Consider the following 15,668-nt stretch of genomic DNA (forward strand, 5'->3'; position numbering starts at 1 on the left):
CAGCAGTGTCCACAATGTAGCCATATGAGTAGTCTTAAAACTGATATTCCTTGCTAAAACAGAAGAAAAATAGGATATAAGAGCAGATAAGGTTTGCATTGCCCTAGGCTTTCCCTAATCTCCTGCTTTCCTCTCCCTTCCCAGTCTGCCTGGTTTTCACCCTCTGCCTCTAATTTATATTTGATGCAATATTCCAGATACAGCACATGTTATCTTCCTGACTATTGCCTTCCCAGGTGCCTGCTGCGCCCAGGAGGAATCCCCCATACCTGTGCGTTTTCTTTTCATGGTAAGGCAGGCCGCAGCATCGTGTGCGGAGATGTCCCTGCCTCACAGGAAGGGAGAGGAGACAGCTCTGCATCCCTCCAGCACTCCCAGAGCCACCCAGGCAAGCCATCCAGTGAGGAGGGGGCTCCACCACGAAGGAGAGCACGTAAAAAAAACCACAACCAACTCCCCAACATATCGTTACGAGAGAGATTAGGCAGAATACGGCAGGACACCCAATGCCAGTCTCCGATCATCTCGCTGAAAATCAGCTTAGTATAGTGCGATCTGAAAAACGTTCACATTAGCAGCCGAGACCTAAAGGGTCCACAAAATAAGTGATGCCTGTCCTGCTGCCTGTGCAGCCTGGTGCTCCCTGTCATCTAAGAGGGAAGAGAACGGGGACTGCCTCCCTGACACAAACCTCTCCTTCTATTCTGCAAAGCTCCCGACTGAACAAAGCAGCAGCCCTGCCAGACAAAGCCCCTCTCAGCGGTCGCTCTGCCCAGCGCACTGTGAAAGAGAAATGTTCAATTAGTGGCTCTCAAAGGGCAAAGCAGCAAAAGACCTGCCGCGAGCAGCCTCATGCTCGGCCCACGCCGGCCTCCAGGATTTGCACAGCCGGAGGGGTGATGGCCTTTGCACACACTTCCTCTGGCTCCTGCATTTGCTTGCTGGGCAATGCTGCAAACACCACCTCAAAGTAATTGTTCAGGTTTAGTGCAAGGAGCGTGGCAGTTGTGTTTGAAAACAGAACACAATGGAAGGGCAATGTCTTATGAAATGAGCTCTTTAAGAATCTTCTTTCTTTCTAACTGAAGTATTAGACAGATAATGTAGAAATGAAGGTTAACCGATAAGCTGCAGGTGAGACCGTTTTATTGCTCTAACTTCATGTGCTTTTAGCTGGCTCTCAGCATCTCTGTTCCCTTCACCAGGTCAATGCAACAGGTGTTACCTGAATAAGCAACTAATTTGTAAACTGGATTACAAGAGTGGTGCTAGTTTTCAAAACTACCCAGGAAGCTAATACAGCTGACATTAAAATGCTCAAACACCTTGATCCAAACACAATCTCTTCCTTGCCCATTACAGTCTTCCTATAGCTGCTTCTCTCCTCCAACCTTTCCAAAAACCTCTCCCAGCCTTTTAATTTACAGCTCTTTATTTATTCATTCATTTAAACGATTCTAGCCCGCTCGTGGAAGGGTGGGCTACAAATCTTTTAAATGAGTGAATATAGTTTTGAAAAGAAAAATGTGTGCGTACATTGGATGTCTGGTAACAGATACGCAAAGGGTTTGAAACACGTGAGCAGTAGCAGAAATCTTCAAGGCCTCAGCCCCAGCTACTGTGCAGGCAAACCTTTCCCGTAAACAGTCATAATTCAATTACCCAAAAAATACCAAAGAAGCTATGAACAGTTAATCTTGCACTCACTCGCATCAGCTTCAGACTGATTGGCTCTGAGCTCCTTGAGGAAGTTGTGAATGCCTGGATGGGGAGTGATGAAGAGGCCTGGAGGAGAAGCACAACACCCCAGAGAGGTCCTCACACCGCACCACAGCCAGAAAACAAACATGGGCGGGACGGGCGCTGTGCAAAGCTTAAGTTACAGGAGCCCCAGGCACAAACATCCCTACATAAGCAGCAGCAGCAGCACAGGAAGAGCCGGCTGTTTTGATGCTGTGACAGCCCCATTGCTCTTTCACAGTAGATGCCACTGGTAATATTGCTCACAATTATTAAAGTTGGGTTAATTCACTTCCATTGTGCCTAGCTTTGGAAACAAACACTTCAGGCAACACCATCCATAGCTCCTTCTGCACTGACCTGATGGAAGGGAGAAGAGATCTCGAAAACCAGCCACATGGCTATCAAGATAGCTCAATAAAACAGTTTCACCTATTCCTTGCTTGTTAACCATTATTTCTTCTCTAGAACAGAGTTTGCAACCACAACCAACAGCGGTACAGGGCATTTTATGTGACTTAAGATTCTCCTCATACAGCAGGAGTTGATTATTTACGGGCCGATACAGTAAAGTCTGCGGGAGAGCGGGCGAACGGCCACTCGCCGGTGCGCGCAATTCACTATTTAAATTAGGTCCGGCGGTAGATCCGGGTAAAAGGAGGCGCTAGGGACACTAGCGCGTCCCTAGCGCCTCCTTTTTGACAGGAGCAGCGGCTGTCAGCGGGTTTGACAGCCGATGCTCAATTTTGCCGGCGTCGGTTCTCGAGCCCGCTGACAGCCATGGGCTCGGAAACCGGACGCTGGCAAAATTGAGCATCTGGTTTTCGGCCCGACAGCCGCAGGCCGAATTCAAATTTTTTTTTTTTTTTACTCTTCGGGACCTCTGACTTAATATCGCTATGATACTAAGTCGGAGGGTGCACAGAAAAGCAGTTTTTACTGCTTTTCTGTGCACTTTCCCAGTGCCGGAAGAAATTAGCGCCAACCTTTGGGTCGGCGCTAATTTCTGAAAGTAAAATGTGCGGCTTGGCTGCACATTTTACTTTCTGTATCCCGCGTGCATACCTAATAGCGCCCTCAACATGCAAATGCATGCAAATGCATGCAAATTAGCGCCGACCCAAAGGTTGGCACTAATTTCTTCCGGCACTTTCTGTATGCATGCGGGATACTTTCTGTATCCCGCATGCATACCTAATAGAGCCCTCAACATGCATTTGCATGTTGAGGGCTCTATTAGGTGCCGCGGGTTGGACGCGCGTTTTCCTCCCCTTACTGAATAAGGGGAAAGGGAAAACGCGCGTCCAATAGCAGGCTCCGTCGGAGCGCACTGTACTGTATCGGCCTGCTAGATAGTTTGCAGGTTGTGACACCTGTGATGATCAGACAATTGTACAGAAGCTTTGAGTCCCTTCAAATAATTCCCGCTAGTTCCATTTCTCTATTGCTTTCAACTGAAAGGAAAATCGGAACGACATTTCTCATTTTGTGTCATGTTCTATTCAAAACATAAAAAAACATTTCTTTTTGTTTCTTCACGCCAAAACACAAACAAAACGGAAAAAGAAAATCCAGAAGAAAAAAGTAAATGAAATGAAAAATGAAGCAAAAAGTTATTCCCATGTTCACCCCTAATCCCTGTTCGAGCTCTTTATGGAAAGCTTCTGCCCTAATAATCACCCCCTCCGACGCCCACCCCACCGAGCCAATGATACAAAAGTTCTGAAAAAGCAATAACAAAGGCAGCATGAAGTGAAATGCTAATAAAGCCTTTTCATTGTCAGCCTGTTTTCAGGAGATGACAGAAGCAATATTAAGAAGCCGTTTCGCACTCAGTGGTGGAGGACACTGGGTCCTTCTCTGACATGAATGAATTGTTCAGGTCAGTCCGGACTGGCCCGTCCTGCACATAGGAAAGTTGGCAGAGTGTATTTCTCCTCTGATTAATGATACAGTGCCTGGCATTAAGAGAAAAACAAATCACCCTCGCTGCACAACTCAACAAAACTCTTATTCTGAATTAGGCTGTTCTGTTTCTGTGACTTTGCTGGTGTCTGACTGTAGCTATCTGAAAAGATGCATCAGGAGATGCACGGGGGAAGCATCTGGAATCTTGGCTTCGGTTCTCCTTTCTATTAATCATCGTGCTCAACTGTGACATCAGTCCTCTGTTCAGAAGTCAGCTAGTGGGCATTCGGAGCCCGTGCACTGCAATCTGCTCCAGCTCTCTGTAGAAAGGACCTCGCTTAACCTTGCTGGCACAGCACTGACAGTGCACTGTAAATAATGCAAGTTTATTTGCACAGGAGAAGGCATCTCTTGTGTCGTCACAGTGCTGCTCTGGCATGTGGAGACCTGGAGCCGTGGAAAATGACAGCAACCTTGCCTCTGCTCATTTCTCATTCCTACTGCAAAACTGTGGGTCCTAACCCGGTTTCCTGCTTTACCCTCCCTTCCCCCCTCTGTGCCCGCTCCCTGCCTTCCTGCACTGCAGTATAGATCGTGCTTCCACCTCCTCCATTGGCAAGTTCTTCCCGGACCCACCATGCTTTCTGCAAATAACTATTTCCCTGGGTTATTACTTTGTCAACCCCCGTCCAGCCTCACCCCATCCACCAAGCAGAGACGCGCGATATTTATTCCTGCTGATCAGGATAGCATAAGCAAATAAGACGACTAGCTGTCATTCAAGAGGGATTTTTGTTACGTAAAGGGGCATTTTCCAAAGGCCTTTCCCTAGGTAAATAAGAATTTGTCGTGGCCCGGTGGCCCAGCTGAATCCTGCCCTCTTCATATTTGGCTGCACCACGCCTGTCGCTTTATTTATTTATTTATTTATTTGTTATTTTTATTATACCGAGTTTCATGATAGGAATCACATCAACCCGGTTTACAATTAACAATGTGAGTAAAGGCAGAGAGTAACAAAGTAAAGAACATTTCCCAATACAAGAACAAATATAGTATGAAACTTAACAAATATTATAACAATATTTTGGATGTGAGAAAGTTACAAAAAACATGGAAAAATAACTTGGATATGAAAGGAGAAGAATTGTAGAACGACTATAAGCATTTTAACCAGCTGTATCAATTAATAAATATGTATAATATTATAAAATGTAGATGTGTAGCAAAATGATTAGATAAGATATTGTTGTGAAGTATAATAAAATGTTGCTGTGACTAGCGCGCAAAGCTTTCGCTGACAGATGCATGCCTGCACTTTTCTCCCCAGCCACCCAGCAGGCGCAGAGATCGCTGCCACGTTTAGCAGTGCACACATTACACAAGCCCCTCAGCAGCTTCTGAAAAAAGCCTCCACGGGGTTTTAAAGCCCAAGGCTCAGGGCCGCTGCAAGGGTATCAGGCGCCCCTCCCCCCACCTCCCCATACACCATTTTAAATGATGCATTTATAACAACAGACCTTACATGAAAAATAGATTCTGAGGTAAAAATAATGCACACGTTGCTGTGAAAGCTACAAGCACTGTTGGGACGCCAACAAGAAAACTCTGCAACTTGGAATTCATGTGGCATTAGACCTATTGTAACGTGTTTCGTGTGGGCATGGTCCTCCCGTATCAACACAGCACTATCTGCCAACACTCAAAACAGTAACAACCCTACCTATGAAAAGGAATACAGCAAATATTACACCAGAATCTAAAATATCACTACACCTCCTATCAGGGAAACAGAACAGGCCAAGCTACTACAGATCCCGACAAAGAAGCAAACCACATGCTAACAGAATGCTTCATCTCAGCCTCGCATGCAGAACACAAGCACTCACCAAATTCAGAAGAAAGCCACCATAGAGAATAGATAGAAATGTGCAGGCAAAAACTGAACTGTAAAACGTAACCTGCCAGACTCTATACAAAAATGTCACCATTCCTCATGAAACATCAAACAATAAAATCAAAATATATAAATCAATAATCATATTAGTAAAATCATACTAATAAAATAATTTCAAAACAGCTGATGAATAGAATATCCAATAATTAAAGATATGCAAATTTTGAATGTTTCCCAAACACCAATAAAATATTTCAAAACAGCAGACACATCACATACTACCCAATAATTAAAAATAAGGATAAAAAATCTCCCGCTCTCCATACCTGAGAACTTTTAATTTTCAGTCTGAGCTTGTCATGGATTAATGGGAGGTGGCGGGGGCTGCGATACAGACTTTCTCCTCTCTCTCACATTACGCACACTCCAACACATGCATACTCGCTTACTCACACATATTCATACACACACTCACTCTCTCCCCCACATGCTCTCTCTCTCACACACAAACACACATGCTCTCTCCTCTATATGCTTTCACATACACATGCTCTCTCGTACACACACACACACGTTCTCTCACACACACACATGTTCTCTCACACACAAATGCTCTCTCTGCCTCCCACAGGCTCTCACCCCATACACTCTCTCACACAAACACATACTTTCCCCCCCACATGCTGTCACACACACATACATGCTCTCTCTCCTCATATGCTCTCACACATACACTCTTTTTTTACTCTCCCTCCTAGGTGTAGGCAGTCCTTGGACTTCCATGGCATCAGGAGGCCTCCACTGCCTTCCTTGTTGAGCAGAGATGTGGCCTCTCTTTTGCTGCGCGGCCCAGCTGACGCTGCAATTCACCCTCTCAGTCTTTTCTTCCAGGCCGCGCCTTCCAGCTGCGATGGTTGGGCATCCCCTTCTTCTTGCCTGCGCAGGCCCACAACACATTTCCTCTTCTGATCCTCGAGAGCTGGAAGGAGGCGGCCCAATCCCCTAGGTCCTGCAGCTACCGCCAGTGTTGGGAATCAGGACAAAGTTATTTCACAATTCTGAGCAGGTCTGATGGAAGAAGTATTGTGGCTGCTGGGCTGCCCCCAAACCTGTGGCACCCTGGGCCGTCGCCTCGTTCAACAAGTGCTTCCACCAGCCCTGCCAAGAGCTAGAAACACATATTTAATGTGGCTCCAGTGAAAGGCGTCATATAACCTGTTCTGCTTTTTATTACCGTTCATGAGCAGACTTTAGCGCACTCGAGACAAGAAAGGTGAGACCGGGGAAGAACATGAAAGCAGAGCACATATGGCAACGTACTAGTTAATATGATTTCGCTGCAAGACTCTTCATTTTCCAAAAATATCAGCAGGTGCTGGCCCGTATTAATGCTCTCTCTCAGCTCCGGTAACGGAATTAGCATTGAGCTTTGCTGCTGGATCCTGCAGAAGTTTAATAACCGCGAACACTGGAGTCCCTAATATTACAGCTATTCAAGGGATGTTAACCATTTCTTCTCCTCAATAAGCTGCTAAATTCCAGAAAGGCTGAGAAGCCCTGAACAGAGGGACCATCAGCAGCTCCTGGAAAGCAAACTCGAGGAAGCACGCAGCATCAAATTATTCTTCACTTCCTTACAATCCTATCCAGCAGTCAAACTATTTACATGTTAGACGCTGCTCTGCAAACCCATGGACTATTTAAAACCCCTAATCAAGCAAGCCTTGGTCCCTACCTAAACTAAACAGTAAATCACCCCTCTCGCTTCAATATTTACAGCCCCAATTCTCCCCGCCCCACTCCAAAACCAACCACACACACACAAGGGATGCCTATCAATGCCTCTGGTGCTCTGCTATGCAGCGCTCAGTCCAGTGTGAATACGATGACTACTTTCTAACCAAACTATCACCCCTGATAACCCTAACTGTTGTCAGCGGAGAGCACGCATTTAAGGCATGGAAAAAGAAAGGTCAGTCTGATTTTTCCATTACCCACCCCGCCCGCCATCCCTGCCACCTGCAGCTAAGCTCTCACACCCGCCTGACCCAGAAATAGAACGAGAGACGCAACTGAAACCCATCTGCCTACAATACGTACGCATGCAGTAATTTCCACTCTCGTAGTATCCCGGGCAGCACTGAGATCTCCGCCGGTACATTGTTCGAAGTCCTCTCCGATAAGCCGTTTTATAACTGATTCTAGATGGCAAGACAGAGAAAGTTTTAGGAGTACTGACACAAACAAAAGTTATAGACAGGAGCTGACAAGAATTATTTCACAAGGCACAAAGACTTCGGCTATGACGAACAAGATGATGATAACAATAATCAAATCTAATCAAGACACTTTGCAGTATTATAGTCACAGTTGTATTATTCTCCAGTGCGGTCGGTGCTAGGATGGCTGCTCAACTCTTTTCTGTGGTCAACAGAAAAAGGAAGGCTCTCACATAAAAACAGCAACACAGGTAACACCACACCTGGGTATTTCTTTAGAAACTGATTTGTTGTTACACACGAGTACAAACTGTGGAGAGGGAAGCATTTTTTAAGCTTCACAAAACTGCTGAAACTGTGCTGCAAACCCTGATCTTTACCAGTTTGGATTACTGCAATTACATTTAACTTGGAATTCCTGCAAACACTTATGGGCATTGCAAACTGACCAAAACGTAGCTCCCGGAGTCTTATTGGGCTCGGGTCTCAGATATCACATTGCCCCAGTTCTCTGCCATTACAATGGAAGGTCAACTATAAGGTGGCTGTAGGTCTTCAGAAATTGTTGAGCAATGATGTTTCACCCTGAATCTGTGCAATGTTACGCGTATTTACATCTGCTTAACGTGTTTTTCCCACGGGCTCGTGATTGAGGGCTTTCAGTGGCTGGTCCGATTTTTTGGAGCATCTCATCAGAAGAGCTGCAGACTATGACCTGTACGCAGACCTTTAGAAAGCAATTAGAAACCTTTTTGTTCAGGCGGGAATTTGAGTGTGAACCACAGGAGAGTTCCCGCAAAGCTTGCACAAGTCACCCCCTCAGATTACGTCTTTAATTTGATTGCTGCAGTGACTTTGGTCTGCAGCCTCTGCTTGTATGTGACATCTTGTATTGGTTTCGGCTGCAACGAGGACCATCTCGTCCTTGTCTCTTTTGATGTGTTTACTTTAATAGTGCTTTAGGACCGTTTGTATATGCAGGCAATACATTTTTCAAATAAATAAATAAGAACAGCATTCCCAGCCTAGGGATCAGCCATCCACAGGCACTGAAATCCAAGGAACGAAGATAAAGCACTCTGCTTCATTTAAGGCTCAATTCACCCAAATTGGGACTTAGGAAAATGTGTGGCTAAGAGTTTGACAGATAAAAAACATGTAAAAGGGGTCAGAGGGGCCTCTTACACCAGCTTTCGCTCTGAACGGCATAATGCACTATCAGCCTCATTCTCCCCTGCCCACTTCTCCTGACATTGCCGGGGATATTACTGTGGAAAAGCCTACAGAGGCTTCAACTTCTCCAAAACACTGCTGCCAGAGACAGGCGTGAACAGTACTGACCACATGAGCCACACCGGCTGCCGGTTAAGTGATGAGTGAAATGTAAAATTCTCTCTCTGCTGTACGAGCGTTTAAATCAAAACACACACTGTTTGAAGGAGATGTCTTCTTGCACTCCAATCAGGGCATTAAGGTCTTCCCCAGTAGTCATTAGAATCCATCCCCTCATCAGGAGCTGGGAAGTGATCACAGACAAGACGGATATGAGCTTCTGTGCCTGAAAGAAGGACTGCAGCCCAATTACTTGGCTTTTCAGAAGCACATCAGGGCCTGGCTCTTTACCCAGCCTTTGGGATAGCAGGGAGTAAGTGTGTTTCCTATCTAGAAGTCATGGTTCTTTCTGTGGGTGCTGTAGGGGTTTAGGAATTTGTAGTTTGATAGGATCTATTGTTGGCCTATTTGTGGACCTGTATGTGGGGATATTTGCAAACTTTTTATGGTGTATTGTTATATATTTTTATGTAAATCACTTTATTCTTGTAATAGAATTGCTGTAATTTTAATTGTATAACATAAATTAAATAAAACTGGAATTGGGCAAAGGAACCACTCCGACCTTGTTCCCACTATGACTGTGCATACAAAGTGTGGGCAAGAAGCCAAAAATGCTTTCCCAAGCTTGAGTCACCAGACAACTCAACCAACGTCATGGAGAAAAGGAAAATTACATTAAAAAAATGTAAATCTCATTTCTAGAACAAAATAACATTTTAATGTTTATAAGAAAGAAACAAATAATATTATATACACATTAAGGAAGTGTCGCATGTATACTGAAATCTGAGAGTCTCACGCTTACTGCACACTTTGCTGTGTAAAAGGGGCACAGAGGCCCAGCATTTCTTGGAAAATCATTCATCATAACAGCATAAATCTGTAGAAGGATTTCCTGCTGGCCCAGTGGCACTGCTGTAGCATGTAGAAGGCCGCAGGATCAAGCCCAGGAATGGGTCTTCCAGATACCATGTCAACTGGGGCTGGGGGTTGCTTCAGAGGCAGCGTTCACAGCCCCTGGGAGGGGAGGGAGGTGTGGTCATCAGTGCATGGCAGTAAGAAGGAAGGTCTACTAAATACAGGAAAACTCCTTGGGGAGTTGTGAAAGAAGGCTGCTGGTGCAAGGATCCCAGCAGTGGTTCTGATCGAGCTGGAAGAAAGAGGAGAAAGGAGGAACTACAGAGCCAAAATTAAAAAAAAGATCCCGAATTTTGGAATGCTCAAGATCCTTCATCACCTGGGAACCTCCCACACTCCCCCGGCTTTGGATCTTCAAAAGCCTTCCAAAGTGCAGGGCTTGCCTGGCAATGAAATACTTTCTTCAAATACACTCTTGGACTGACTTGTTCTCCTGTAAACTCAGATACTATAACTCATATACTCACAAAAACAAAAATATCAAATAGTCCATTTAACCCTTGCCATGGACGATTACTAAGAGAAATCCGCAAGGCCATCTCTCCATCTTTGACTCAACTAGTCAACCTATCTTTAGCTTCTAGTACCTTCTCCCCACAATCCCTAAAATGAACATCTATTCTCCCAATCCCTAAAAAGAAAACAGGTGACACAAGAAACCTATCAAACTGCCACCCAATTGCCTCTTGAACTACAACTGCAAAAATATTCAAATCTGTAGCTCTTCACCAATTAAATGCCTACATTGAAGATGATAATATACTACATCCAAATCAACAGTTTCCGTAAAGGACACTGCACTGAATCTTTCCTTCTTTCTTCCTTTGATTCCATAATCCGCGGTTTTGATTCAAACAGATTATATCCTAATATTCCTTGACATCTCTGCAGCTTTTGATACCTTAGATCACAATATCCTCTGTTCCAACCTTCAAAACATTGGTATTAACGGGAAAGTCCTCCAATGGTTATCCTAATATTTCCTAATAACCTGTTCTACATTTTATAACCTGTTACCCCTGGAAATTTAACGTTATAATGTATTTCCTACTAATTTATTTAATCCTCTCCTTCAATCTTCCTACCACCACTCCAAGTATATCACTTGAACTAATCCATCCCTCTAGTTGAACATTCTGCCTATAAAAATTGCTAACCTTGTTAACCAAATGACAAAATTGTAAACCGTTGTGATGGCAATACCGAACGACGGTATATAAAACTCTATAAATAAATAAATAAAATAAGTCTTTCTTATCCCACAGACCACTACAAGTCAGTATTGGTCCACATCACTCAAACTGGTTTTACATTGAATCTTGAGTACCTCAAGGTTCAGCCTTATCTGCCATCCTATTTAACATATATTTACTACCTCTCTGCCATCTCTTTCCTGGTCTCAATATAAACTTTAAAATATGTGCTGACGACATTCAGTTGATCCTACCATACAACACATCTTGAAATCATACTCTATTCCTTAGCCACTCTTTACTTAAAAACAATAAACACCTGGTTATCTCATAACCGTATTACACTTAACGCCGCAAAAACTGAAATACTTTATCTATGAACTATTCCTGACTCAATCTATGCTCCCCCACCAGATCTTAACTTTGAAAACTGCTCCATTCCTATATCTAGACAAGCCCACAATTTAGGAGTCACTTTAGACTCCAAACTAACCATGACAAACAACATTTCATCCATTACCAAAACTTCTTTCTATAAAGTTCGCCTATTAAAAAAAACTAAAACCACTTCTTTTCCCACATGATTTCCATTCTGTGCTTCAAGCTCTAATATTAACCGGTTTAGACTATTGTAATTCACTTTGCTTAGGTCTCCCAGACTACAACTTACATCCCCTTCAATTAATTCAAAATTGTGCAGCTTGACTAGTCACCAACGCCCACCGCAATGAAGACACCACCTCAGTTCTGAAACAATTGCACTGGCTCCCAATTCATCAACGCATCCAGTACAAAATTCTAACCATTATCCACAATTAATACAGAATGCATCATCCATTTGGTTGTGCTCATCTCTGCGCTTTTATCAACCTCCACGTCATTTACATTCAATTGACAAAAATTATCTACAAGTGCCAAATATCAAAACTGCCAGATTAGACCTGACATGGAAACGTGCCTTCTCTGTGGCAGGTCCTTCTATATGGAACTCATTACCTAACTTCATCTGACAACTTACCTCAAAAAATGTCTTTAAAAAGCTATCAAAACCCACCTATTCTCAATAGCCTGTCCTGATCCTCAGACATAAACCTTTATTCCTTTTCTATGCAATGTACTACTTTTTTACTGTTATTTTAATTATTATGTTAATATGTTTCATTTTTTCATGTTTTTCTTAAATGTGTATGTTTTATTTGTAAACCGCTTAGATCTGCCATAGCTTGTATAGGCGGTATAGAAAAAAACTTAAATTAGAAATTAACCTGAGCTGCATCAGCAATTGATACTTTCACATTAATCATCTTACATCACAGGGATTATTTACAGGGCAGAGAGCGCTTTTAACAATGGATATCTTAGCACTTTCAGAAGAAATTAAAGAAAATCCCTACTATTTTGTGGTAAATGTGTTACAATCTTCAGTTGTAAAACTCCTGCAGATGAACACTAGGAAACCCTCATACATGGAATCCGTTGCATGCTACTTTGCTATTGCAATGGCCCCATTAAAATCACTGGTCTCCAAAAATGTATCTTATTTTGATGCTTATAGAATCCTTTGCTCAATCAGTAAAGTACTTATCCAAAATCAGTGTGTCCAGAATGAGACACTTATTATTGGTCATGGGATGAGGGTAAAAGGGGATGGACTCAAGAGCAATCGTAGGAAATATTTCATTTCAGAGAAGGTAGTGGATGCATGGAACGGCCTCGCTGTGGAGGTGATGGAGACGAGGACAGGATCTGAATTCAGGAGAACATGGAACAAGCAGAGGGGATCTCTGAGGGAGTGGCAGGGATTGTACAGATGGACAAACTATATGGGATGTATGGCCGTTTTCTACAGACATGTTTTTATCTCTGTGAATTTTAAACTTAATACAAAATAAAAGAGGAAGGCAATGCAATGACTTCAGTGCTGGCATTATAAGATCATATTGTTTCAGACCCAATCACTAATGGACCTCAATGTTTTCACTCAATTGGCAATGGTATAACTGCACAGCTGGAAATCATATGTAGAAAGAGTTAGAATAATCCAATCTCGTAAGGATCAGAGGATGAGTGAGAGCAATCATGTCTTCCTTATCAAGGAATGGGTGCAAATTTCAGATTCTCTGTAGTTGAAAAAAATGAAGACATTACCACATTACTAAATTTGTGAATAAAAAGTTAGGTGTGAGTCCATTATAACACCTAATGTATTTACCTCATCACTCGGTTAAAAACTAGGACCATTAATAAAGATGTCAGGAACTAAACCATTTAGACATGGGAGTCTAATGCACAGGACCTCATTTTTAGATTGGTTAAGATTTAACAAACTGAACCTCAATCAGTCTTGGATCATTCATAACCCACTAGTCATCTTTTCCATTTCACAAGACATTCGGATATCACCTGCATAGATTATGAAATTAAAAAGCAGAGGGAAAAGCAGGGAGCCTTGCGGGACCCTATACTGGAGATTGCATGGCCCTGATCTCTTGGTCCTATCTGAAGGGACTGGACTCTGTCAGAAAGATATGAGAGGAACCGGTTACAGGCCCCATCGCCAACACTCAAAGCAACCAATCGAGATAATAAAATATCATTCTGATTTAAATGAAGGAAAATGGTGAAAAAACAGCTTATTCTTATGTTATAAAAGATCTTGAAATGTGCTCCTACCTGTGCCTGGTGCACTTGAACCAGTTCAAAATGTCAGTACATCTCGTGTAATAAATCTGATCAAAAGGATGAGCGTATGATTCCTGCACGGTAACGGCGTAGCTATAATGAGGTGATAAAAGGTGAGAGAAAAGGCATCAGTATAGCAAACAGGTCTGCCCTTTTCTCCCAGAACACTACTGCCTCTCGATAACAAAGCTTACAAATTTCCACATGCTGACTCTCTCGTACAATCCAACATTAAATCTCCTTATTCCTACCCCAACAACATCTGTCTGTGATGGAATAAAATCTGCACTTTTCCCCGTGTCTTTCTCCACACTTGTACCGCTTCTCTTGCATGGGAAATCTTACCACCAAAAACACATATGCTGCAGTATGAACCAGAAAATGAGCCACGTTATTCCAGCCCAGGGCAAGGTTAAAGCTTTGCCAATTGCAGCTCTGGTTGAAGGCTCCCAGGGCACACAAGGAAATCCCTGAGAACAGAAAGCAGGCAACTACACTGGAGGAAGGGAGGGGGAGAGAGCAGAGACAGGCAATTAGTTATGTAGAAAGTTACATTCCTGTCACATCTAGCTCCCCCTCCATGCTTGACAGATTAACTTTAAAAGGTCTTACTGTTGGTTATAACTGCTTATTTTAACATCAAACAATTTGAGAATGCTTCATGGGAACCAAAATAGCTGCTGACCTGAAGATACTCAGTGTTTGAGCTCCTGGAGTTTGCGTTTCCATACATTTATATTTTATAATTACTGTATTTTTTTTTTCTTTCTAAACCTTTTGTCCAGCTACAGTAAAGCAGAAGAGCAGGGCAAAGACCTCCAATGCCTGCTTGAGACTCTGTAGATGCCATTGTACAGCCAGCATTGCAGCAGGAAGTATCCAGCATCAACGTTGGGGTGTGTAGTTTCCACCATCAACGGCTCTCCCAAGCTCAGACGTCTCTCTGAGCCTTCTCCCCTGCCTATTCTCAAATATACATCTGCAGACTCTCCTGCGCCTGTCACGTCCCAGGCTGGTCACATCTTCAGCACTGGCAGAGGTGGAGAGTCAGAACAAGCAACAGGAGAGCCTGGGGTTCCCCTCAGCGTTGCAAGTCTCTGCGATACAGCAGAGAGCTAGGTGTGAAGCGGATGTGGTTACTGCAGGGTTGCTTGTCATGGCTCCTTCACCTTTGGGTTTTTGGCAAATTAAAACCCCAGTGCCCGTTCCCGCTCCTATTTTGAGCATACTGCTCAGTTCTGAATTCTCCTAGGATCTTGAGGAATTTCTCACTGGAGAAAACCTGGCAGACTGTCACTTGCACCAAAAGTAATTTGTTCAAATGAATGGTTCAATTAATGACTTTACTAAGAAAGCAGCAACCAAGACAGAAAATCAGAATGTGAGACTGGACGATCATTACCATATCTGGGAACTCTCTACGTTTCCAGCCGGAGATTCCTGGAATTCTGGGAAACAGAGATCCCTGGGCCTGTTTTACTGCTCCAGCCAGTCCCACCACTCAGGAAGCCTGCAGGGAACAGGAGGAGGGCAGGAGCTGGAACAGAGACAGCACAGCCTTGGCTGAGGGTAGAGTGAGGGAGCACAAGCCAGGGAGCTGTCACTTATAGGAGGTGGGGGGGGGGGGAGAAGTGCTGGGTCATCCCTGGAGGAGGGAAGGATGGGAGAGAGAGTATGCATTAGTGGAGGACGTGGTGGGAGAAAGCAAGCTGCTATGCATTCTTCCCCTCCCCCTCCACTAATCAATGACAATCTCAAGGTTACCACAGCACAAAA

General features: G+C 43.7%; 1 protein-coding gene across 6 annotated transcripts in view; it reads right to left on the bottom strand.

Moving 5' to 3' along the window:
• The window catches only part of MEGF11 (multiple EGF like domains 11), a 410,516-nt gene that overhangs the window by 285,190 nt on the left and 109,658 nt on the right, over window positions 1-15,668 (bottom strand). For all 6 annotated transcript variants that reach the window (XM_029575259.1, XM_029575262.1, XM_029575263.1 and 3 more), the window contains 2 exons: window positions 13,884-13,985; window positions 7,646-7,746 (listed from right to left, as the gene is read on the bottom strand). In XM_029575259.1, the coding sequence (XP_029431119.1) occupies window positions 7,646-7,746; window positions 13,884-13,985 (203 nt within the window). The remainder of the gene's footprint in view (window positions 1-7,645; window positions 7,747-13,883; window positions 13,986-15,668) is intronic.

This window comes from Rhinatrema bivittatum, chromosome 13, assembly GCF_901001135.1.
Source record: "Rhinatrema bivittatum chromosome 13, aRhiBiv1.1, whole genome shotgun sequence".
NCBI lineage: Eukaryota > Metazoa > Chordata > Amphibia > Gymnophiona > Rhinatrematidae > Rhinatrema > Rhinatrema bivittatum.